Source organism: Pecten maximus, chromosome 11, assembly GCF_902652985.1.
Source record: "Pecten maximus chromosome 11, xPecMax1.1, whole genome shotgun sequence".
Lineage (NCBI taxonomy): Eukaryota > Metazoa > Mollusca > Bivalvia > Pectinida > Pectinidae > Pecten > Pecten maximus.
This window is the reverse complement of record NC_047025.1, coordinates 31909549-31936659: the sequence shown is the minus strand read 5'-3', so window position 1 is coordinate 31936659 and position 27111 is coordinate 31909549. Positions and strand designations below refer to the sequence as shown.

At 36.3% G+C, this 27111-nt stretch overlaps 1 protein-coding gene across 6 annotated transcripts in view; it reads right to left on the bottom strand.

The window, feature by feature from the left end:
* LOC117337215 overlaps window positions 1-21714 on the bottom strand; it is a 107003-nt gene extending 85289 nt beyond the window's left edge. For 2 of the 6 annotated variants that reach the window (XM_033898073.1, XM_033898075.1), the window contains exons 1-3: window positions 21413-21712; window positions 7069-7142; window positions 2902-3679 (exon numbers count right to left, since the gene is read on the bottom strand). In XM_033898073.1, the coding sequence (XP_033753964.1) occupies window positions 2902-3673 (772 nt within the window). In that variant the 5' untranslated portion in view covers window positions 3674-3679; window positions 7069-7142; window positions 21413-21712. Of the gene's footprint in view, window positions 1-2901; window positions 3680-7068; window positions 7143-21412 lie in introns of all 6 variants that reach the window. The other 4 variants (XM_033898076.1, XM_033898078.1, XM_033898079.1 and 1 more) reach the window with 3 other exon arrangements.
* Window positions 21715-27111: the final 5397 nt, after the last annotated feature.

The window sequence follows — 27111 nt, the reverse complement described above, 5'->3', positions numbered from 1 at the left end:
ATAAACATTACATCAAAACATTCGGAAAATTAGCCTCTTCCATTTCATGTATTTGTCGAAAATGTAAATTTGTATGAAACCTGTTTTGGAACCAGGGCTACATTCTGTAATAAGCGCCATCCCTTTAAAATCCTTTTACTTCCTACTAGGGTAGGAGGGCTTGTTGGCGATCGAGTATTCAAGACTTATCGTATGGTACCTTACATTTGTCAATGAGCAGCTGTGTTCGTGTTCTGACACAAGAACCACATATCTACAGCCAGGTAAGAACATTCACCTCGCTAAACAGTTAGATAGTATTTCGATGCAAAATAATTTGGTGCTTTCATTTATCATTCTACTTATCATAATGTGTTAAAATTTGGAAATACGTTTATTCGGTTTGTATTCCTAGATGAAATCATTGGTGTTTTTAGTGAATGGATTTTAGTGCACTTAGATAAAAACAGATAGTGTAAATAAATAATTCTTTCATAAAACCAATATCTAGTTTCTTAGTTATCTACACCAACATAAGTCCTCAATGACCAAGGGCCATTACTACAGCAGAATTTCCATCCCTTCACACCAACATATGGACATATGGTGGACGTACACCTCCTTAATCTTTCAAACAGCAAATTAAGACCTCAAATTGGCACAGAAACCATAAGGAAGTGTGTCTGTTTGTGTACAGAATTATACTTTGGAGTTCAAAAATTTCAGCTGCACCCACTGGTTGGATGAATCTGCTTTGCTGTAAATTACATCTAGTTTAATTTTACCAGCAAATTAATTAAAAGACATCTGTTGGTGAAAATTTGAGCAAAGTTAATAATGAACAAAGTGCCCACAAGCCAATTTTTTAGTTGTTTAATGCAAGAGGCTGAAGGGCATAGCAACAGATTACTTGGCTGTTCTGTTAGTAAGGATGAAATCTCTATTGAGGTTAATGGAAGGACATTCCTCAGTTAGGTAGGCTAATGAAGGATGCCATTAGCTAATGTGATTTGACCCCTTCAGACTTTGTCAACCCCAACCCATCCCTCCCTGAAGAGGGGGGGGGGGGGGGGGGGGGGGCTGTCCCTTTACTTAAATTTCATCCCATGACCAAGAAATTTATGAAAATCTGTCAAGTCGTTGAAACAAAATGATCTAAGCAATGTTGATCAGTCCATTTGACAGCAACTGACGATCCTGTCCCCAAATATATCAGTAAATTATCATTATCATTATTATCACTTTTTACTCTATCTTCAGTCCTTATATTTCTATTTCTTTTATTTCATTATTTCATTACCTATCTTTTTAATCACTTTATACCATGCTTCATACCAGAATACAGTTAAATTTTATTGAATGATTTTCAATTGCAATGTTATTTAACGCAAAGGACAAATTGGAGGACAAACAACAGAAAGTAGATGATAGATACATGAAGCACTAAACTAAATATCATGTGCAGAAAGTGATACACAGTGCAAAGTGCAAATGAGTTATCTCCCTTCCCACTGTTACACACAATGTCCACAGTGAAACTTTCTCCTATAAGAGTTGCTTCCCTTATCATGGTAAAGGATTACAGAAAAGTCTCCCACTACAAGATATCGGTACAATGCTCGGAACACTGTTTGATGTGACATTAAACAAGAAACTTTGGCTGTAACATGTTTATTTAATATATCAAATTTTACCACAAAATTTAAAAAAATATTTTGACCACTACCAGACCAGATTCTTTGTAAACTTAATAAATAAATGAAATTCATGTTACATTTTCATGTCCAATTAGACAAAATTAAGGAACCAAACATACAAGTCCAAAAAATTAACAAAGCGGAACGAATATTGTTTCAATTATTTGAGCTTAATATGTAACTTAAAATGTTTTATTATTATATGTTAGTGCAGATTAGTTGTTGCTGTTTTACAAGTGTTTTACATGTTATCTATTTCAATATTTCAGTTTAGGTCAGCGTCAATTTTAATTACTTTATCTGGAGAATTCAAAAATATTATATAGTGATATATATACCATACCCTGATGTCCCCAGTCAACTAGTAAGTGTTACAGAAATTACTTCTTATCCCCATCAAAAAAGGCATTATATATCTTGCCAAATATAGTGAAAATCCTGTGCTTATATATTCAGAGTTAAAAACACTAAATGAATAGTTTTAACAATTAGCCATCAACCAATAAATGAGTATCAAATTATTACCATATGTAATTTGAATCATTTTGCATGGCAAAACCCATCCCACCACTTCACAGAAGTTGAAAAAATTTAATTGTTTAGAGACAAGACAACACACATCCGAGTAGAAAAAAGGTACACACAATATGTCACTTGAAACTTGATGTCTCAGGTGAACAATTAAAATGTAATCAATTAGTGATTCACATAACAATCAAATATTCTGGACAAAACAAAAAATTTAAAGAAACATCGATACTGTAAATCACTTATATTTTGCGTGGGATTTATTTTCGCTTTAATTTGCGAGGAGATCGAGTCAAACGCGAATTCAAATCCCTCGCGAATATTTATATAAGAATGACAAGAATAAGTGGCGTCCATTTTGAATCTACCGTAATCTTTAGTTGGTGAACAGACATCGCCGTTAAAGTAATAATAGAATGATAAATCATATACTGTACTGATATCAGATTGTAATTTTATATCACAAAACACTACATATGAACAGGCGTGAAAGCTTTATTTACATTGAAAACAACTCACTTCACTCTCCATATGGAAATATTGCCGACCTGTTAACGTCATTCGCGAATTTAAAGTCATCTTGAGATCAGAATGCGCGAAATTATATATTCGCGTATAAGTCGAATGAGGTGAGTTCGCGAAATTAAGTACTCGCGAAATATAAGTGATTTACAGTAGTAGAAATATGTACACTTACCTGTAACATCAGGGACTGTGAGGCTACTACTGCTTGTGGAGTGACTTTCCTTACATGTCGGTGTCAGATACTGCTTAGAATTCTGTGAATCAACCTGCTGGTTGTAGAGATTGACATCATTGTCACTGAAACTAAACAGATTTGGTGCTTTGTCTGGGGTATTGTGTTTGCTGGTCTCACTGGCTGTCTCTATAGAGAAGACTGGATTGATGAATCCATCTTGGTTAAATACTGGATCGGAGTCATTTAAGGCACCAACATCATTGGGTTCATTAAGATCATTAAGTCCATCAGGATTGATGTGAATATTCGGATTTAGAAGTCCATCAGAATTAATGAAAATATTTTGAGTGACATATGGGTGAATATCAGGTTTCGGAAGTTCATCAGCACTTTTGTTAATATCCGGTCTTGAAAGTTCATTAGGAATAATAGTGACTATGTCAGGCTTAGAACATGCAGGTTGGATTATCTCCCCTTGCGTGGTAAACACAGGGTTTACGATTCCATCGGTGTCCTTTTTCTGGCTCTGATCAATATTGATGAGGTCTTCGTTAGAGGCTGTACTAGGGGTAGAGGCATTGGTGACCTCTATCTGAATGTTGGGCAGGACAGGGTGTTTTTTCATGCCATCCTTTACGACATTGTCTCCCACTTTGTTATCTTTTTTTATCGCTTCCTTTGGCACATTGCTACCTCCAGATGTACTTCCTATCTTGTCTACCTCTTTCAGGACACTACTATCACCAACTTTGTTGACTTTTTTCATCATCTTGACCTGAAGTGGAATAATAAATTGAATCAATTTTCATCAATTTCAGAGAGAGAAAATTAAGATAACCACAGATTCCACAAAGTATGTACAGATAGTACAGAATCCTACTGATTATTTATGTGTTATTGTCAAGTTCATATTACAAGGATGTCCAATCTCCCAGGGGTATGTGATATCTCAGTCAGTTGTTAAGTTTATCCCTACCCTGGTTAGTGTTTGTCCGGAATCTGAGATCGTAAGGCATTTTTTCCTGTACTGTCACACTTGTAAACCTTTGTAAAGATACTTTTCCCAAATTACTCCAAATACTACAGCATATACAGGTCTCTTATATGTTGAGGTAGCCACAAGCTACTACAAGGAAACCCCATTACAAAAATACCCTTGGCAATTCCCAAACTAATTCAACTAGTAAATACATTATGCCTTTTCTTGACCCACTGGGGTGCCATAATGATCGCTAAATTTTTCATGATATACATATGTATATATATATCGGTATTTTCCTTTTTTTTTCTTTTTTTGTTTTTGTTTTTTTTTTAAATGATGACCAATACGAGTTAAAAGTAATAGGTTCAGTGAAGGATATCATACTTTAGAACTAAATCTATATTTCTTGCAAATGACCATATTGGTATATTAGCATTTGTTTACAAATATCGGTGATTACTCTCCTTGCCTTCTTTGATAAATATGTTTCAGCATATTCTATATGTCTATGAAACCCAAAACATACAGTCAGGGTCACTTTTACATGTTGGAAAAGGATCATGGCATTATTTGCTTAAAACAATAACCAAGAACCTAACATTTAGTACCTTTATAAAAAAAAAATTTCAACCTAGAGAAGCCCACTGTTCAAGGCAAAACTAGTCATGATTTGAACCAGAAATTCAGTATAGACATAATCTGCAACCAATGGTGAGTGGTTGTAAAAAGACCGACACATTTCAATTGAAGGAAAGTTTTCGTTGTGGTTCCCAAGCACAAAAAGTCCCAGATCAAAGAAGTTCACAAGAGGTCATACTGAATTTAGAGATCCAGGTCATAATCAGAATTGAGTAGGAAATCACCAGCAAGCACTTCTGTTATGAAGCATTATACATGTATATAAAGATGTTGATAACCAAAGAAAACTAAATTAGTATCTGTGACCTTGACCTTTCACCTTTGTACCTTACCAGAAACCTGAATCAAGCAGTTTCAGTAAAGGCCCTGCCACATCGTTCCAAGCAAGCTTAAGGGCTCGGTTCATGAAAGGATTTTGCAGCACATAGAAAATTTCTGAGCTTGGGCCGATATTTGGGTGAGTTTTGCAAATGTGGCGCCTGTGTGGTACCTGTGTGGTACCCGTATCATAGCTGCATGTATTAGCATAATACTTGTGTGCTCCTTGTGCTCCATGTGACCTGTGTGCCAGGCAAGTGGATGACACATGAGAGCGTTTAGATAGGTCCTATTACATATGGGCCACATACAGACACTATATGGGCTACCTTTGTGTTAGCTACATGATGCCTGCATGGGAGTTGATTGCAAGGAACCAGGGCATATCAACCAGTGAAGAGGTCCTCATCTCTCAGCCAGATTTTATAGTGTCACGATGCCCCTCAGTCAACTTGAAGTCCATATGTATAATGTTTTTGATTCTAAAGAGCAACCATATATATTCAAAGTGATGTTAAACGAAAAGTTGATATATATATAGATGTCCTATTGATACTGAATGCACATCCTACTAGCCATCCTATCCAGAGGTCCTCTATCTTCTAAACCTCACTGACACCTGAAGGAAATTCTCTTGGGGGACTGTTTACCATATATGGCAAAGGTCCTCAGAGAACACTGACAACTGGGATGCAGCCAGCCCTTTAGATTACCAGCAGGAAGGCAGTAACAGGCCCTGAATATACCCTCAATTTCCTCTTATACCCCTACTCCATGACCACAGAAATGACAGGCCATATTTAAGCAGGCAGTAAACACCATTCCTTGCCAGCAAAACACCATCTTCATTTCCTGTAGGATACCTGCAGCTGGTGTGAGATGGCCTCAGGTCCACAGTCAATTTACTTTCTTCAAGTAGGTTAACTGGGTACAAGACTCCTGCTGCAGTTCAGGATTAGACTCTTTTTAGGAAAACTCATGTCACTTGTTCAAAACTTTGCAACAGGCATCTCATGATCAGACTTCCATGCCCACGATACCTTCAAAATACTGCCAGGTCCAGAAATCTGTGTGGAGTTCTGGTTAGCAAAAAAATGTCTCAAACAAGTAGTACAAAAGACTTGCCCAGAACAGTGTAACAGAACCTCATAGAAACCTATGGATTTGTTAATATAATCAGCCTCCAGTAATTTAAGCTATTGATCAGAATCCAACGTTTGACAAAAGACTGATAAAAGAGATCCATACTCATAATGCCACAATCACGGCCAACATAATACTCCTATCTTGTTGTTATTATCTATTCAGTGATTTCCTCTTTTGTCAAATTGTATCGAAGGAAAAGGTTTCAGAACCAACTCATTGTAACTAAGGCCATAGTGATAACATAACATTTATCAACATTGAATAAAAGTAAAGAGAGCAGGGACTCACAAAGGTATACTTCCACTCCCCAGACCAACTTATATCCTTAACATTTGTTAAAGTGGAGAGAATAGGTCACCTTACTTGCTCTGGTTAGCAGGAATTTCTGTTTAGACTAGTGGTAAGTTGGGGAAAGTATAGGTCACCTTACTAACTCAGGCTAGTGGGAATTTCTCTTTAGCCTAGTGGTAGGATGTGAGAGTGTAGGTCACCTTATTAGCTCAGGCTAGTGGGAATTTCTCTTTAGCCTAGTGGTAGGATGTGGAGAATATAGGTCACCTAATACTAGCTCAGGCTAGTGGAAATTTCCCTTTAGCCTAGTGGTAGGATGTGGAGAATATAAGGTCACCTTACTAGCTCTGGCTAGTGGGAATTTCTCTTTAGCCTAGTGGTAGGATGTGAGAGTGTAGGTCACCTTATTAGCTCAGGCTAGTGGGAATTTCCCTTTAGCCTAGTGGTAGGATGTGGAGAGTATAGGTCACCTTATTAGCTCAGGCTAGTGGGAATTTCCCTTTGGACTAGTGGTAGGATGTGGAGAATATAGGTGACCTTACTAGCTCAGGCGAGCGGGAATTTCCCTTTGGACTAGCGGGGATGTCCCTTTAACCTAGTAATGATGAGATGTCCACTTGAAGAGCGAGTGGTTGCTGGTTTGTAGCCTGTTGCAAGCAGGGTAATTTTCATTACTTCTTAAAATCCTATTACAGATCTGGTGCTGTTGACCACTCCAAGTGTAAGCTATAGGAGAACGAGACACTTTGTTAGAGATTCAACCTGGATGAATGTCAATATGGTCTTACCTCTATTTGCAGTGTTGTAACGAGAAACTATGGTGATGCATGTCCAAGGTCAACATCTGTTTGGTCTACACCACCTGGAATTCAAAATCATAAACTATATACACTAATTTAACAAGTGACAATATCCGTTTTTTCCAATCCTTTACCTACAGCTGTGCCATAATGGTAATGACAGTGGCCACATAATATCATGATCAAGACTATCATTTAATGTGATTCAAATCAAGATGTTAACAAGGACTTGTAACCACAACAAGAGATCCCAGTAGGTTCTTGGTCAACACTGCTGAATTACCTTTATCGAGTCTACGGTATGTAAGACTGATATTTTCTCTACTGTACTTTTCTCCTCTTTCCTCTTAACCATTTCAAAACATTGCAAACCTAGAAATGAAATTTAAGAAAGACCCTTGAAGAGCTATCCAAAATCAAAATGGTGGCCTGTCTGCCATTTTGTCTTCTGATCAGTCCCAAACTTGAATATATATGCAGAACAAGAGAGAATGTTCCATGAAGAACGATTTGAGAAAAAGTGAAAGCAAGCTTCAACATTCAAAATTCCGAAATTACTACCTGTCTCCATTTTTTAATATTTTTGATCATTCTCAAAACCGGTAATGCACAGAAATGTATATAGGGACATGGGGATCCTGCCTATGAAATTTGAGACGATTTAAGTCCTCTGCAAATGTATTTTGCATGAAATAAAAACCATTCATGTACTTCTCAAGAAATGGCAAAAACAAAGATTGTTTATAGAGTTGAAATAAGTTGAAATATTAATTGTTAAATTGGACATTACTGGTACAAATATTTGACTAGTTAATACAGGATCATTGAATATTGTTTATTATTAGAATTTTGTAGATAATAATTCTACACAAGACAATACCTTCCTATTTTCCTGACCTTCATTAGGATTTAATGAGAAAGGAACTATTTTTTACAAAATAAATTTGGCAAAGCAAAACAATGGAGAGCTGTAACCTTTGGATTTAAAGTAAGAGTTGCTGTACTCACAAACATATCATCTGCCTCAAAAGAACTACAATTAAACAACCTCAATTGATCATCACAATGAACTCTGATACTACTTAACAGATGTAGAAGTCATTTATTCCAATATGTCTAAATACATAGTGAGCAGATAGGTAACCATGATAGAACATCATAGAATGTTACAGCCACAGAATCATGTGACCTTAATTGTATGACATTGTGATTAACAATGCTAATGTGCCCAGATTTTCAGTACGTCAGAGGACAAAATTTGTCATTATCAAATCATCCTGGAGAAGCCCACTGTTCCATCAAAACCAGTCAATGTTTCCCTAATGAAGAAGAAACTTCTTATCCCGAGCTTGTTGCCATTGACTCCTATACTTAACAAGTTAATTAACATACAGATTGCTGGTGACAAAGTTCCGATACTATATTATGTATATTGCATAAGAGTTTCTACGATACTGGGACAGGCCAGCTAAAACTACAATCTGTTGACTTCATAAATAGTGTATGTATCCTCACTGACATTAGCGGTTATAATCCTAAATACCCATGGGAATCGACTGAAAGCACCACATATATAAATCAATGTCAACATTACACAGACCTACAGTGCTGTAGGTTATGTGGCAGTCATAGCATCGTCAACTTAATTCCAATGATTATATGTTTGTAATTGTACACAATGCATGAGCTTTTCAGTTTGTTATAATTGGTTACTTACGGAAATATAAATGGATTGTTATTCAATGTAATTAATTTTCTTTTGTATTGAATCTTTGGTTGACTTCAATGGTTACTTTGAAACATTGGGTTTTTAAGATGTGTTTGAATCCCACAAACCTATTTACAGAAGCTAGTTTTCAACAACAAAAAATATCAAGCAAAATTAGTTGATGGGATGGCAGGTAATTTGGTTCCTCTCAGTTAATGATATACATTGTAGTTTACATTAATAAACAAGACTAGGTCTTTAACACATGTAATTGTTTGTAGAGTGATCTGAAACATCTCATGTAATACTCTTAAATTTTTCATTTCAAAAACAGATTTTGCATCCTTATTTCTAACCTATTAATGTGTGTAGCAGTGTCATGGTTACTTGTATGCTTGAACTCCTCAGTACACTTACTCATTGTAATCACCTAAATGAGATCAACTGAAGCAGATTAATTAGCCTACTCACATTAGTTATATCAATGATCCTGTCACCTAGCCTACTCACATTAGTTATATAAACGATCCTGTCACCTAGCCTACTCACATTAGTTATATCAATGATCCTGTCACCTAGCCTACTCACATTAGTTATATCAACGATCCTGTCACCTAGCCTACTCACATTAGTTATATCAACGATCCTGTCACCTAGCCTACTAACATTAGTTATATCAACGATCCTGTCACCTAGCCTACTCACATTAGTTATATCAATGATCCTGTCACCTAGCCTACTCACATTAGTTATATCAACGATCCTGTCACCTAGCCTACTTACATTAGTTATATCAATGATCCTGTCACCTAGCCTACTCACATTAGTTATATCAATGATCCTGTCACCTAGCCTACTCACATTAGTTATATAAACGATCCTGTCACCAAGCCTACTCACATTAGTTATATCAACGATCCTGTCACCTAGCCTACTCACATTAGTCATATAAACGATCCTGTCACCTAGCCTACTCACATTAGTTATATAAACGATCCTGTCACCTAGCCTACTCACATTAGTCATATCAACGATCCTGTCACCTAGCCTACTCACATTACTTATATCAACGATCCTGTCACCTAGCCTACTCACATTAGTCATATCAACGATCCTGTCACCTAGCCTACTCACATTAGTCATATCAACGATCCTGTCACCTAGCCTACTCACATTAGTTATATCAACGATCCTGTCACCTAGCCTACTCACATTAGTTATATCAACGATCCTGTCACCTAGCCTACTCACATTAGTTATATCAATGATCCTGTCACCTAGCCTACTCACATTAGTTATATCAACGATCCTGTCACCTAGCCTACTCACATTAGTTATATCAACGATCCTGTCACCTAGCATACTCACATTAGTTATATCAATGATCCTGTCACCTAGCCTATTCACATTAGTTATATCAATGATCTTGTCACCTAGCCTACTCACATTAGTTATATCAACGATCCTGTCACCTAGCTTACTCACATTAGTCATATCAATGATCCTGTCACCAAGCCTACTCACATTAGTTATATAAACGATCCTGTCACCTAGCCTACTCACATTAGTTATATCAATGATCCTGTCACCTAGCTTACTCACATTAGTTATATAAACGATCCTGTCACCTAGCCTACTCACATTAGTTATATCAACGATCCTGTCACCTAGCCTACTCACATTAGTTATATAAACGATCCTGTCACCTAGCTTACTCACATTAGTCATATCAATGATCCTGTCACCAAGCCTACTCACATTAGTTATATCAACGATCCTGTCACCTAGCCTACTCACATTAGTTATATCAATGATCCTGTCACCTAGCCTACTCACATTAGTTATATCAACGATCCTGTCACCTAGCCTACTCACATTAGTTATATCAACGATCCTGTCACCTAGCCTACTCACATTAGTTATATCAATGATCCTGTCACCTAGCCTACTCACATTAGTTATATCAATGATCCTGTTACCTAGCCTACTCACATCAGTTATATCAATGATCCTGTCACCTAGCCTACTCACATTAGTTATATCAACGATCCTGTCACCTAGCCTACTCACATTAGTTATATCAATGATCCTGTCACCTAGCCTACTCACATTAGTTATATCAATGATCCTGTTACCTAGCCTACTCACATTAGTTATATCAATGATCCTGTCACCTAGCCTACTCACATTAGTTATATCAATGATCCTGTCACCTAGCCTACTCACATTAGTTATATCAATGATCCTGTCACCTAGCCTACTCACATTAGTCATATAAACGATCCTGTCACCTAGCCTACTCACATTAGTTATATCAATGATCCTGTCACCTAGCCTACTCACATTAGTTATATCAACGATCCTGTCACCTAGCCTACTCACATTAGTTATATCAACGATCCTGTCACCTAGCCTTCTCACATTAGTTATATCAATGATCCTGTCACCTAGCCTACTCACATTAATTATATCAACGATCCTGTCACCTAGCCTTCTCACATTAGTTATATCAACGATCCTGTCACCTAGCCTTTTCACATTAGTCATATCAATGATCCTGTCACCTAGCCTACTCACATTAGTTATATCAATGATCCTGTCACCTAGCCTACTCACATTAGTTATATAAACAATCCTGTCACCTAGCCTACTCACATTAGTTATATCAACGATCCTGTCACCTAGCCTACTCACATTAGTTATATCAATGATCCTGTCACCTAGCCTACTCACATTATTTATATCAACGATCCTGTCACCTAGCCTACTTACATTAGTTATATCAACGATCCTGTCACCTAGCCTTCTCACATTAGTTATATCAACGATCCTGTCACCTAGCCTTTTCACATTAGTCATATCAATGATCCTGTCACCTAGCCTACTCACATTAGTTATATCAATGATCCTGTCACCTAGCCTACTCACATTAGTTATATAAACAATCCTGTCACCTAGCCTACTCACATTAGTTATATAAACGATCCTGTCACCTAGCCTACTCACATTAGTTATATCAATGATCCTGTCACCTAGCCTACTCACATTAGTTATATCAACGATCCTGTCACCTAGCCTACTTACATTAGTTATATCAACGATCCTGTCACCTAGCCTACTCACATTAGTTATATCAACGATCCTGTCACCTAGCCTACTCACATTAGTTATATCAACGATCCTGTCACCTAGCCTACTCACATTAGTTATATCAACGATCCTGTCACCTAGCCTACTCACATTAGTTATATCAACGATCCTGTCACCTAGCCTATTCACATTAGTTATATCAATGATCTTGTCACCTAGCCTACTCACATTAGTTATATCAATGATCCTGTTACCTAGCCTACTCACATTAGTTATATCAATGATCCTGTCACCTAGCCTACTCACATTAGTTATATCAACGATCCTGTCACCTAGCCTACTCACATTAGTTATATCAACGATCCTGTCACCTAGCCTACTCACATTAGTTATATCAATGATCCTGTCACCTAGCCTACTCACATTAGTTATATCAATGATCCTGTTACCTAGCCTACTCACATTAGTTATATCAATGATCCTGTCACCTAGCCTACTCACATTAGTTATATCAATGATCCTGTCACCTAGCCTACTCACATTAGTTATATCAATGATCCTGTCACCTAGCCTACTCACATTAGTCATATAAACGATCCTGTCACCTAGCCTACTCACATTAGTTATATCAATGATCCTGTCACCTAGCCTACTCACATTAGTTATATCAACGATCCTGTCACCTAGCCTACTCACATTAGTTATATCAACGATCCTGTCACCTAGCCTTCTCACATTAGTTATATCAATGATCCTGTCACCTAGCCTACTCACATTAATTATATCAACGATCCTGTCACCTAGCCTTCTCACATTAGTTATATCAACGATCCTGTCACCTAGCCTTTTCACATTAGTCATATCAATGATCCTGTCACCTAGCCTACTCACATTAGTTATATCAATGATCCTGTCACCTAGCCTACTCACATTAGTTATATAAACAATCCTGTCACCTAGCCTACTCACATTAGTTATATAAACGATCCTGTCACCTAGCCTACTCACATTAGTTATATCAATGATCCTGTCACCTAGCCTACTCACATTAGTTATATCAACGATCCTGTCACCTAGCCTACTTGCATTAGTTATATCAACGATCCTGTCACCTAGCCTTCTCACATTAGTTATATCAACGATCCTGTCACCTAGCCTTTTCACATTAGTCATATCAATGATCCTGTCACCTAGCCTACTCACATTAGTTATATCAATGATCCTGTCACCTAGCCTACTCACATTAGTTATATAAACAATCCTGTCACCTAGCCTACTCACATTAGTTATATAAACGATCCTGTCACCTAGCCTACTCACATTAGTTATATCAACGATCCTGTCACCTAGCCTACTCACATTAGTTATATCAACGATCCTGTCACCTAGCCTACTCACATTAGTTATATCAACGATCCTGTCACCTAGCCTACTCACATTAGTTATATCAACGATCCTGTCACCTAGCCTACTCACATTAGTTATATCAACGATCCTGTCACCTAGCCTACTCACATTAGTTATATCAACGATCCTGTCACCTAGCCTATTCACATTAGTTATATCAATGATCTTGTCACCTAGCCTACTCACATTAGTTATATCAACGATCCTGTCACCTAGCCTACTCACATTAGTTATATCAACGATCCTGTCACCTAGCCTTCTCACATTAGTCATATCAACGATCCTGTCACCTAGCCTACTCACATTAGTCATATCAACGATCCTGTCACCTAGCCTACTCACATTAGTTATATCAACGATCCTGTCACCTAGCCTACTCACATTAGTTATATCAATGATCCTGTCACCTAGCCTACTCACATTAGTTATATCAATGATCCTGTCACCTAGCCTACTCACATTAGTTATATAAACAATCCTGTCACCTAGCCTACTCACATTAGTTATATAAACGATCCTGTCACCGAGCCTACTCACATTAGTTATATCAATGATCCTGTCACCTAGCCTACTCACATTAGTTATATCAACGATCCTGTCACCTAGCCTACTTACATTAGTTATATCAACGATCCTGTCACCTAGCCTACTCACATTAGTTATATCAACGATCCTGTCACCTAGCCTACTCACATTAGTTATATCAACGATCCTGTCACCTAGCCTACTCACATTAGTTATATCAATGATCCTGTCACCTAGCCTACTCACATTAGTCATATCAACGATCCTGTCACCTAGCCTATTCACATTAGTTATATCAATGATCTTGTCACCTAGCCTACTCACATTAGTTATATCAACGATCCTGTCACCTAGCCTACTCACATTAGTTATATCAACGATCCTGTCACCTAGCCTTCTCACATTAGTCATATCAACGATCCTGTCACCTAGCCTACTCACATTAGTCATATCAACGATCCTGTCACCTAGCCTACTCACATTAGTTATATCAACGATCCTGTCACCTAGCCTACTCACATTAGTCATATCAACAATCCTGTGACCTAGCTTACTCACATTAGCTATATCAACGATCCTGTCACCTAGCCTACTCACATTAGTTATATCAATGATCCTGTCACCTAGCCTACTCACATTGGTTATATCAACGATCCTGTCACCTAGCCTATTCACATTAGTTATATCAACGATCCTGTCATCTTCAGTCTATAATAATGAATTACTGTAATTGAATGTAGTTTTCCCCCAAAACCACCACTATCATCATAACCGATAGAGGTGGATAACACGAAGAAGAAGAAGAAGAAGAAGAAGAAGAAAAGACATATACATTTTACATGTATATATGTATAACAATGAAGGAACCCAGACAGAGTGTGTTGCCCTAGCTAGATTATATGATTATTTTGGCTCTATGTAAGTCTGCTTTACTAACTTTTCTCATCTTTCCTCTTTAAAATAACTTTTCTATCACCAAGTTAAAATGACAACACATGACTGCAGTACTTCTGTTCTCAGCAACATAGCTGTCTCAAAGCAGTCCACAAATAATTATCCGTGGTTTTTGGGCCTTTAGCAATCAGCCAAATTGTCTTTCTCAACTCCCTTGGGAGCATACAGTCGGAGCTGCCCTTTTGGTGCTAACAGCTTACAAATGTGTCTTGCACTGCCCTACCACTAACTCATTTACAGTCGATTTGAACACAACGGAGTAAGGTATCATGTTTAAGGAACTAGCAATCTTTGCATCACACAATCCTGCATCCTACCACTAGACCACTGAGCATATGCCTCTTCAACTTCAATTGTCAAAATTCAAAATGGCCAGCTGTTGCCCAATTGGTTTATCTGATCAGTCTTAAAATGGAACATGCATAACTTTGGACAAACTCAGGAAAAACAGGAACCTACAAACAAAACCAACAAAATTAGAGAAATACGATTGTATTTATGGCATTGTTGAGAGAAATAGTAATAACAAACTTTTACTACCAAAATCAATAATGGCCACCTATTCAGTTTTTTTTTTTTTTCCTTCAGAACAGTTTCAAATTGATCATGCACATATAGGACCGATGGGAAATTCTAATTCCAGTACTTTTCAAGAAATATTGATTAACACAATAATATCTTAAGGACAGATCATATATGAAAGACAACTTTAACAGCTCACCATCAGATGATGGTGGAATAGAAGATTATCATCATGTTCTCAACTGCTCATCAGTCCAATTATGCTCTTACTTGATGATTCTAAAAGTGTAAAATACAATATTTCTTCCAAATTTTCTTTAATAGTTATACCATTGCATAAACGATAGACATATGTTTGCACTTCAGGTGATAACATCTAAGGAAAAACCAATAGTCAATACATGTATAAGACAGACAATATGTCAGGATATTTCCGACCCCCAAGGCTTCAGGTTTGTATATTTATATCCCATGGTCACAGGTGTAATCAATGTATACCTTATATAGACTGATGGGTGCAGCCAATATAAAATCTGTGGAATTTCTAAACAATGATTACAAGTCTGGCTGTGTGTTCAACATATGTTTTTCTCAATCAATTTCAGAATTGAACAGCCATAACTACATACTTTCATATAATGTTTGGGAAATATCCTTAAAATATTTCTCAAGAAATAACTTTTAAACTGTAAAAATCAAAGATGGCTGATTGTTGCCCATTTTTGTTTCTGCAACCTGTCTCTCTAAATAGCACAGGTAAAGCAAAGGGTTCAAGATGAACCTACATGTGAGTTTTGAGAATTATTCTCTTTTTGTACTTGTTCTGTCAAAATTAATGCAAGATGGACAGGTACCTATTTGGCATGTTGTTCCTCCAATCAGTCTCAGAATTAAACAGGCACAAAAAGGATCACAGAACCTATAAATCAAATTGAGATATATCCTTCCAGAACTTTAAAATTTAGATTAAAGCAACCATCTATTAGCAATTCTTTCCAAATCAGTCTGAAATATAAATGAGCACAACAAGGGACCATGTGAATGAGAAATTTCAAGGTTGAGAAATATCCTTTAAGTTTTTCTCCAGAAATGCCTCCTGTTGGCCATTTTGCTTACCTGAGCAAACTCAAAACTGAACAGGCAAACTTTATATGAAGTTTGAGAATTATCCATAAAACATACTTCTCAAGAAATTGTGATAACTATGACATGAAACAAACTGCTCCACAGACCTGGTCGAGTTGTTTTCGTCTTCATAAGAGGCTGATCGTGATCATACTAAAGAAACGATCGATCAGATCAGGTTAAACAGATCTATAGCTTACAAAGTCTATTGATATATTAATGATGCATTGTATTTAAAAAACAAAAACTTAATTGACCATGTTGATCAGAGAAACCTTTAAATCAAGGTCACTATAAACTCTTTCACTGAGACATTTTACCTTAATCTCAAAATAACCAATAAGGAAGCTGTATGATAGGCATGTTGTTTCAATTTCCCAATCGATTATTATCCATTTCTATAAAGTAACAGTTCTAATCCCCCTAACTATGATGTTTATATGTCCCAGTTCCCAATATCACAATTTCCATGACAGGTATGGACTCGTGATGGAAAAACAATAGAAGGTTTCATGTTTTACGATTAACATTATGATCTCTTTATCGGAAATATTCAACTTCCTTGTTGATATGAAGTCAGACACATTCGATATTTGTTGATATGAGGTCAGACCTGTTCGATACTTGTCTATATGAAGTCAGACGTGTTCGATACTTGTTGATATGAAGTCAGACTTGTCTGATACTTGTTAATATGAAGTCAGACGCATTCGATACTTGCTGATATGAAGACAGACATGTCCGATACTTGTTGATATGAAGTCAGACCTGTCAGATACTTGTTGACATGAAGTCAGACCTGTCCGATACTTGTTGATATGAAGTAAGACTTGTTCGATATTTGTTGATATGCCTGGTGGTTATGTATAGTCATTACCTTGGTTCTTATTCGTATTGTTGGTGTCGTCTTGACCTAGATTTGTATTGCGGGTGTCATCTTGACCTAGATTTGTATTGCGGGTGTCGTCGTGACCTAGATTTGTATGTGGTGTCATCAATGAAGCAGAAGAAGCTTATCCTTCCTGAACATCTGGTTTTATTCTCCCTGAAAATGTTTTCTTTGTTTCAGCGATTTTTAGTTAGAATTACAACATTGCTCGCGTGGCAATATTCATTCCTTATTTTGGATGCTGCTCAGGGAAACACTGGACAGACAGCATCATACCATTACACTTCTGTCAAAAAATAAATTGAAACTATACCTTCTGGAACAACTACATATAATGAACTCCATGATATATCATGGTGTATACACTTGTCCAGTAAAGATCACACATTTTGTATAATTTGGCATGACTGGTTGATAAATATCTCAGGATGGAAAACAAGAGATCCCAGAGTGATCTTGGCGCCCACCATTGCATAGTCTATATTGGTTTTATCTGTTCTCTACTTTTCCCTTCTTTCCTCTTTATCTTTTAATCATTTAATGACAAGGAAAATTTTCATATAATCTGACCAGAACTTTCTGAGAAATAGTGATAACAAACTTCAACTTTCAAAATCCAAGATGGCTGAATGTCAGCCATTTCGTTTTCTCAATCAAACTCAAAATAAAACAGGCACAACTAAGAACCAAGGGGAACTATACATCAAGTTTGAGAGATATCTATCCTGTGAGTACTTCATGAGAGATAGTGATAACAAGGACTGTTTACTGATGGACGGACCACGAACTGTACGGCTGTACATGGACTGCGGACACAGGGTGGTTTGAATAGTCCACCATCTGACAATAATGGGCTTATAAACAGTACACTCTAGTTTTTGACTGAATAGAGATGATATGAGCTGTCACAAATCCATATCACTTCAAGAAGATAAAAGCTGGTCAGCTAGTAATCACCTGTCATGGTCAGGGTTTGATAACTCTGATATATGGGCTTGGAATGCCACAAACATGATCATGACCGCATGGTTTTCTATAAACAAGCATGGTTTTCTATGGGTTTGTTAATCTGCACTTCTATCAAGGCTAACAAAATGTATTAACCAGCATACTGGGCACTGCTAAAGCAATACATATCTCCTTCCAGCCCTATTAAAAATAGCAACAGCGACCTTGACCCCAAAAACCCTGAAACTCAATTTTGTCCCGAGATAATATGATCCTTTATCATTGTGTGAAGTTTGATCAAAATCCCCCAAGGAATGAAAGGGCTGCAGAGCACTGACAAACTTGGACATCACATACATACATATGTACAAGAGGGACGGAGAGGATCGAAACCTACAGTCTCCCCACTAGGGAACAAATAACAAAACTTGATAAAATTATCCAATATCTGTCGTAAAATAGAGTTGGTTTTATTTTCCATGGATTTTATAGAAGTTAAAATGATATAGTTATATGTGTATAAATGTACCATAGCACATCATTCCCTCAAGGCTTTAACCATATTATATATAGATTGCAATCAGTGCTATATCCTTTTTGCGGCAAATAAAAGGTAAAGGAAGTTAATTACATCACGATATAAATTTATTGGCAAATAATTCATTGTTTCATATCCAGATGTATTTCTCATGCCCAATTGAACTCACATGAAGATAAGATCAGTGACACAGAGCATGGTCTAATCAGATATTACATCATGCTGGATATGTCACCAATAATAATATAGGTAGCTCTCACCTGTGTCAGGAAACCTTAACAAGCATCACATTCTCCTGTAATCATCATCATCCTTTTAAAGTCGGTCCAATTTTTTTGGTCAAACCTTCTGACCTCACTGCCAACCAATATTTACTTATGGTTACTGGATGTATTTGATGAAAAACCGGTGATTATTAACACAGAATTTCAAGCAATCCAATCTGTTGCCATGGTAACCATGTTGTGATGAATGGATATGGAGGAATTGATTTTTGGCTGTGTGTATGTGTAATTATTGTGATTTCCATACTGATCCAGTGATGTTACTCTATATCTACCTGACTTAAACCTGATTGGTCGCTGTCAAAACATTGATTTTGTTGATCCGTGGACTAGATATGGTCATTTCCACGGTGATCACTCTGATGAGGACAAAAGATTAACAAAAGGTTAATGAAGACGAACACTGCAGTTTATAGGTAGTAAATAATGCAGACTCTCTCAGCAGTGTCAATTGACCTATAATCTGCTGGGCTATTTATCACACTCGGCACTCAATAGATGACTCTTCATTAGTAGTGTTATCTTATATAGTTGATGTACATGCATCCTTATAAATGTACTGTTCAACTCTAGACTGTAGACATTTGTTAAATGTTTAACAAAATAATTCTCTATATTGATTCTAAAAGAAACAAAGCAAAAATACTGTTTCTTTTCTGTCTCTACACAAACATGAAACTACCATACTGATAAGGGTGTTTGGAACATACCAGGGATATATTTAAATTTATGTCCACACTCTAAAAGTTCATGGTGGGATGAGAAATTTAGCAGAAGGAAATATATACAGATATTGTCTCTCAAATTTTCACCTCTGAAACAACAGTAAAATCTGCCCATATATAATGACTTTTTACCAAAAAAAATCCAAAAATCTGTGTTAATTTCTATAAATCAAACCAGCCTTTAGGTTCAAATTGTTTTATGTAAATTAAACTAATCTTTAATTTCATTTTGTTTATTTTTAAATTTTTATATTTTGAAGGAAATTTCAGGATGACTTGGGTACCTGGCATTGTAAGTTAAATTTACAAATATACTGCAGTATATCAATAAATAAAGGTTTTAAGAAATTTTAAGTTAAGCAAACATTCCCAATGTTTGTAGCAGATATGAGGTTTCAAAATATATAACGATCATAAAAAAACATTTAATAAAATCAATTAATTCTTGTTTAGATGATAATATGGAGTCCCTATATGTTGAAGATTCTTGTTTAGATATGGTAATATCATTTATATGGACTCCCTATATGTTGAAGATTCTTGTTTAGATGATAATATGGACTCCCTATGTAAGGAAATTTCTTGTTTAGATGATAATTTGATGACCCTGTGAATGGAAATTTCTTGTTCAGATGATAATATGGAGTCCCTGTGTAGGAAATTTTCTTGTTTAGAGATGATTACAATATGGAGTCCCTGTGTAGGGAATTTTGTAGTTCAAGCAGTAATTTTCAATACATTTTGATGTAATATCTTCTTCAGCTGATATATGTTTTAACCCCTATAAACATTAAGGATTCTTAACACATGTGTTCAAGGCATGTATTGAATTCATTGGGAAATTTAATCTAATTTCATTTAATGAATTCAATATAACACGGACAAAAGTGAATGATTATGATTATCATATACATGAAACTTCACAAGAAAGTGGATGAAAATTTTTCAAACTAATTTCCAAGCAACATTTTTTCACGAAAAAAGACAACCATTTCCTTTACTTATGACATCGCAATAATGTAACCGTTATGGCATGATAGGTGAAATATTATAGGACAGAAAAATTTGAAATCGGGAGAAATTGTATTATGAAATGTGAAATCAGAAACAAAACCTATATAATGCACCATTTGACAAAACACAGATATTAGTGTATAATTACTTTTTTGATCTTAGTGGCTGAGTGCAAAGTTTAACAAGTAATCATAATTCAAATTGGAGTGAAAAGGAGGGAAATTCCCACATTACACTGTCCCCTCTATCAACTTCCCTCATGATGGTCATATATGGTGACAAAAATAGACTAACATATTATTGAATCATATCAATGGAACACAGCATATCTACAGATACAGGTATATAACCAGTGGTTAACTGGCCAATTAGTAAACAAAGAAATTGTTAATTACAGGTACAGTTAATAATAATGTATTCAGGATATCAAACAGTCTATAAAATAAGTCATTTCTTAACACTGATCCTTTTGCCATTCAAGACATATATATATAATCAACAAAGTTTCTTTATATAAAAATGCAAATCTCACTTATACATACAACATGTTCCATGCTGCCATGATTTGTTTTACATTTATCTGCCAACTTCCATCCATCTTACCTGCCTAACAGCATCAAGTCCATAAGTCACCATTAAATCAATATTAAGCCATCTTCTTTATCACCACACAGTTGAGCCAAGCAGTTCTAATTCCTATCAAAAACAAATGAATTCCAGTGAAAAGTAAATAATTCCACCACCACATCACCGGTAACAATCACACCTAGTCACTGATATTATATTGGTCAATACGGAGAAAGGAAAGTTTTTGTTTACCAAGCTATTGTTTGTATCTCACGCCTATCTATATATACCTGTAGGGTCTGTTTACCTATAAGCTTTTACCTGTCTATTTACTTATGAGAATGGCTGCTGATGCTGTGACGACCAGAGGACATGTCACTAGCCTATGGTTCACAGGAGATCCAGCTGCACAAGGACTTAGCAATCAATACTCGAGTAATGGCATCGTTATGTGCAAGATGAAACAGAGATTAGCATAAATCACCGACAGAATATACATGGCAAAGGGTTATAAATACATCAGGGAGGAAATGATGACAAATTAAATTTCAAATCCAATATCTATCCATACAATACATGAAATTATATAGCGTTCAACCATGATCTAGATCTGTTTTATCAATAATCATTTTGAGATACGCCACATCTGTAAATAAACTAGAGACACATAACCCATAATAGTCACTTGAGAGAAATACAACACTAGAAAGTTAAATATATGAATTTTATGATACACTAATCTATTTACATGTGTATAAAAACTAGTTTAAAGTTTTTCCTGTTTCCAGTAATACACTGTACTATTTTCAGATCCAAGTAAAGTCTGTCACAATCACATGCAGTCATGTGCATAAACTTACATATAAAATGATATAAGATGTCAATATCTAAAGAAATATAAATTTACTAAAGATAAAGACGTTAAGTAAAAAAATTACAATCATATCATATGATGATTAACCTACGGTTGTAAAAGTGTAGCAGCATCCGTTGTGAAAAGAACAGGTGATCATAAATTGAAAGCTTGGAGAGATTAAAATGTCACCTATAACAGTTTTTTAGTTTGGGTTTTGGAGTTAATTTAATAGTGATAAATTTCTATTAACACAAATATACAAATATAAGTACCTTGGACTATGATCTGGCAAGTCACTATGACTACCTTCACTATAAGGTATCGTATATCTGTGCTATCAGCTGACCAATACAAACAAGAGACTCCAGAGGAATCTTGGTGACAACTATTGAATGATATTTAATGCTTCCATGTAAGACTGGTATTTCTCTACCTTTACTTTCTTTCCTTTTAAGCATTTGATAACAAGGAAAACCTTCCTATGAAATCGAAAAAAATATCCAACAGGCATAAAATTAAACAAGGATGTAAAAATCCACTAGTACGACGTCCAGGGTAACTAAATGTTCAACTTGGGTTAGTACATTGCCCATGATGTTTCAGCAGAGAGCAAAATATTTAAATTCAAATTCTATCAATATTCAAATAATATTATAGATAAAATAAAACATTCATTTTTCATATGGAAACTGATAGATCTGCTTATACTTTTAACAAGAGGCCCATGGGCCTTAACGGTCACCTGAGTTTAAGATATTTCTTTGACCCTTTTTGGCCCCACCCATCAGCCTGTGGGGGTCAGTTGGGCCAAAATTTGCATACCAACAAACTGCCTTCCAAAACTACCTTCTAAAAAATTCCAAAAGAAATCAAACAGATGATAGTCAAAAATGTGATTTCCTTAAATAAACTATAGTAATGTTTACTTCCTCTCAAGGGGCAAAGGGTCATGAAATTCACAAATTTGGTAAAAGACCTTAAGACCTTTCTATCTTTGAAGAGCATTTGATTCTACAATATTTAGGAGTTGAGAAGATTTTTGAAATTTAAGTCAATTTGACCCTTTTTGGCCCCACCCTTTAGGCCCCTGGGGGTTGGGGACCATATAACTCACACTTTTGGTTGACCTTTGGCCATGGAAGCTTCCTGCAAAATTTAATTGAATTTTGTTGAGCAGTTTTGGAGAAGAAGTTGAAAATGTAAACTGTTTATGGATGCATGACACATTACACAGGCTGCACAACGACAGACTAAAGGCAATTAGAATAGATCACTTGAGACTTCGTCTCAGGTGATCTAAAATTATATCATACAGAGCCTTTCTGAATAAGTTGCTTATTTAATCTTTAATTTTCCCATTTTTTCCCCATATTTGTTGGGACAATAGATTTTTAGTTCAGTGGATTAACACCCCTGGGCTAGTGATGAGAAAACTTTCTGAGAAATAACAAACTCCAACTGACAAAAAAATAACAAACTTCAACTGACAAAAACCAAGATGGTCCAAGATGACTGCCTGTTGACCATTTCATTTTCCCAATCAGGCTCAAAATTGAATGGGCACAACTAGGAACCAAAACGAAACCTATATATTAAGTTTGAGAAATATTCTTCCAGCCCAATCATTTGTACAATTTTGAATCCCCACCCCATAATGATGCTACCAGGCAAATATGAATGACAGCCATTGCTCGGTTTCAGAGAAGAAGTTGTTTATATCAATATAGCCCAATTGACCACATTTGGCCCCGCCCCTCAGGCCCCTGAGGGGTCAGCCCCATCATTTGTACAATTTTGTATCCCCACCCCATAGTGATGCTACCAAGCAAATATGAATGACAACCATTGCTCGGTTTCAGAGAAGAAGTCGTTTATATCAATATAGCCCAATTGACCACATTTGGCCCCGCCCCTCAGGCCCCTGGGGGGTCATGAAGCCCCATCATTTGTACAATTTCGAATCCCCACCCCATAGTGATGCTACCAGGCAAATATGAGCGATAGCCATTGCTTGGTTTCAGAGAAGAAGTCGTTTATATCAATAGCGCCAAATTGACCCCTTTTGGCCCTTCCCCAGAGGCCCCCAGGGGGTCAGCCCCATCATTTGTACAATTTTGAGTCCCCTACCCATAGGGATGCTTCTGACTAAATTTGTTCAAATTCCGATCAGCGGTTATGAAGAAGAAATCAAATAAGTCAATTGTTGACGGACGGACGGCCGGACGGACGACGGATGCCACGGTATGGCATAAGCTCACCTTGGTCCTTCGGACCAGGTGAGCTAAAAAACATGCGGCAGCAAAGAAAATATTTCCAAATGTAAGTATCGCATTGCGGGTATATAAATAAGTCAAATTTATATTTCGAGGTATTGAATTGGAGTCTCTGGACTGGAACCAGTACATTAAAAGATTCCCAAACATTTCTGTCCAGATTGTAAGTTTTTGCGACTACTAATATATGGATTATTACAGGCCAATGTACATATTCTTCCACGAATGTGCTAGAGAAAATAGAGTAAGCATAGAAAGGTTGGGAAATCTTTTTTATCTTTTTAAGAGGATTTACAAGGTCAAATACAGTGAAGAAGATCGAAATTTTCTGGCTATTGTTTACCTGCTAAAAACTCTTTCTAGTGACTTCTAAAATTATTGACAGTATCAAATATCGTTCTGTTAAGGTCAGTTTGGACAAGTGAATTTGGTGAGAACTCCTTTGGCCAACATTATAGACTGTCTAAATATATCGCAATATTGGGGTATATTTCCTTAAGAACACAATTAAATGCTTTTGTACAATTTTCATAAAAAGCATCATATGAATATATGAACTTGTGCTGAACATCCCTTCAACAGTCCTCCTTGGAAAATGGTCAAAATAATAAATTCAGAGTAGCTGTATAAGCTCACAAAGGTAGGGTCAAAGTAATTAACAGATACACAGGTATTTTTAGGCTTAATTGATATTCATGTTTATAATTTGAAAAGATATTGGTTCCATTGAATCCTGCAGCTCGGACCCTAATATCAAATATAAACACTTACACCAAAATGTTAATATCAGAAAACCAACGCTGATGCTGACGCCGATGCCACAAGATTAGCTCTCCCTATTCTTTGAAGAGACGACCTATAAACAAGTGAGGAGATCGCTAAACAAGATTAATATAATGAAATAAACAAAGGGCAATAACTCTTTCAAAAATTGTCAAATCATAATCCTACACAGGAAAGCACAACTATATATATCCTACTAAGTTACAAACAGCTTATATGCAGAAAAGAGATCCCAGAGCAATCTTGTCACCCACCATTGTCATTATGTTTATTGATTCTATACAAGTCTTACCTTTTCTGTATTTCCCCGTCTTTCCTCTTAATAATTATCTATTTCATAAAGATGTTATAATCACAATGATTTTACTGCTTTTCTCCTGATCAGTCCTAAAACTCAACAGGCAAAACTAGTGATGTTTTACAATTAATTACAAAAAAGGCAGCATTTAACTTCTCTCTGATGGTGGCTAAAGTAATAGACTGGCATTATGTGTAACTTACATATATTGAATTTTAAAATGAAAATCATAAAAAGCAACAGTCAAGGGGAGGTAACTCAAATATCGCGATTACAAATGCATTCACATATCACACACACATGAAATATTTTTATTTGATTATTAAGAACGACGTTACGTATTATATTAACTACATACCAATCAGTTATTGACAGTCATTGACCAGAAAAATTGCTTTATACAGAGAAAATTAAAACTTAAAAAATTGTCTTCAAACTGAAAACAAAGAATTGCAAACCACACACTGCTTTACTATATGTTTATATGCATATATATATCCATGAAATTTCATTGACCAACCTTTGACCATTAGAGGTTATGGCTCCAATAGACATAAATCAAATTTTACTTTGTTCACTATGGTATGCATGGCTTCAGCTGATTGTTTCCATTTTGGGTTAAACTTATATATAATGGCTGACTCACCGCTTCAGTCGACCAACGATTCCAGTCTAGGTTTACTGTGGCACTCACCGCTTCTGTCGACCAACAATTCCAGTCTAGGTTTACTGTGGCACTCACCACTTCTGTCGACCAACAATTCCAGTCTAGGTTTACTGTGGCACTCACTGCTTCTGTCGACCAACAATTCCAGTCTAGGTTTACTGTGGCACTCACTGCTTCTGTCGACCAACAATTCCAGTCTAGGTTTACTGTGGCACTCACTACTTCAGTCGACCAACAATTCCAGTCTAGGTTTACTGTGGCACTCACTGCTTCTGTCGACCAACAATTCTAGTCTAGGTTTACTGTGGCACTCACCACTTCAGTCGACCAACAATTTCAGTCTAAGTTTACTGTGGCACTCACTGCCTCAGTCGACCAACGAATCCAGTTTGAGCTTACTATGGCAATTACCACTTCTGTCAACCAACAATTCCAGTCTAAGTTTACTGTGGCACTCACCGCTTCAGTCGCCAACATTTCAGTTCGAGCTTACTATGGCAATTACCACTTCTGTCAACCAGCGATTCTAGTTTGGACTTACTATATTAGTAATCACCAATTCAGTCGACCAACGATTCCAGTTTGAGTCCAATTCTACCAAAGCAAAACCAAGACCAATAATAGCATGATTTTGATAATTCACATATGTAACCCAAATGTAATTATGATCTCAACCTGTTGATTTTTACACATAAATCTTATTCATTCAACATTTACGCTGTCTACTTTATAAGGTGGTCAAATTACAATATTTCATAAATAACCAAAGTGCAAATTTAAGCTTTTCTATATCCCTAAATAAATTTCAGGTAATGGAAGGTTATGAAAAATTTGTAGCCAATGACAGACCAGAATTCT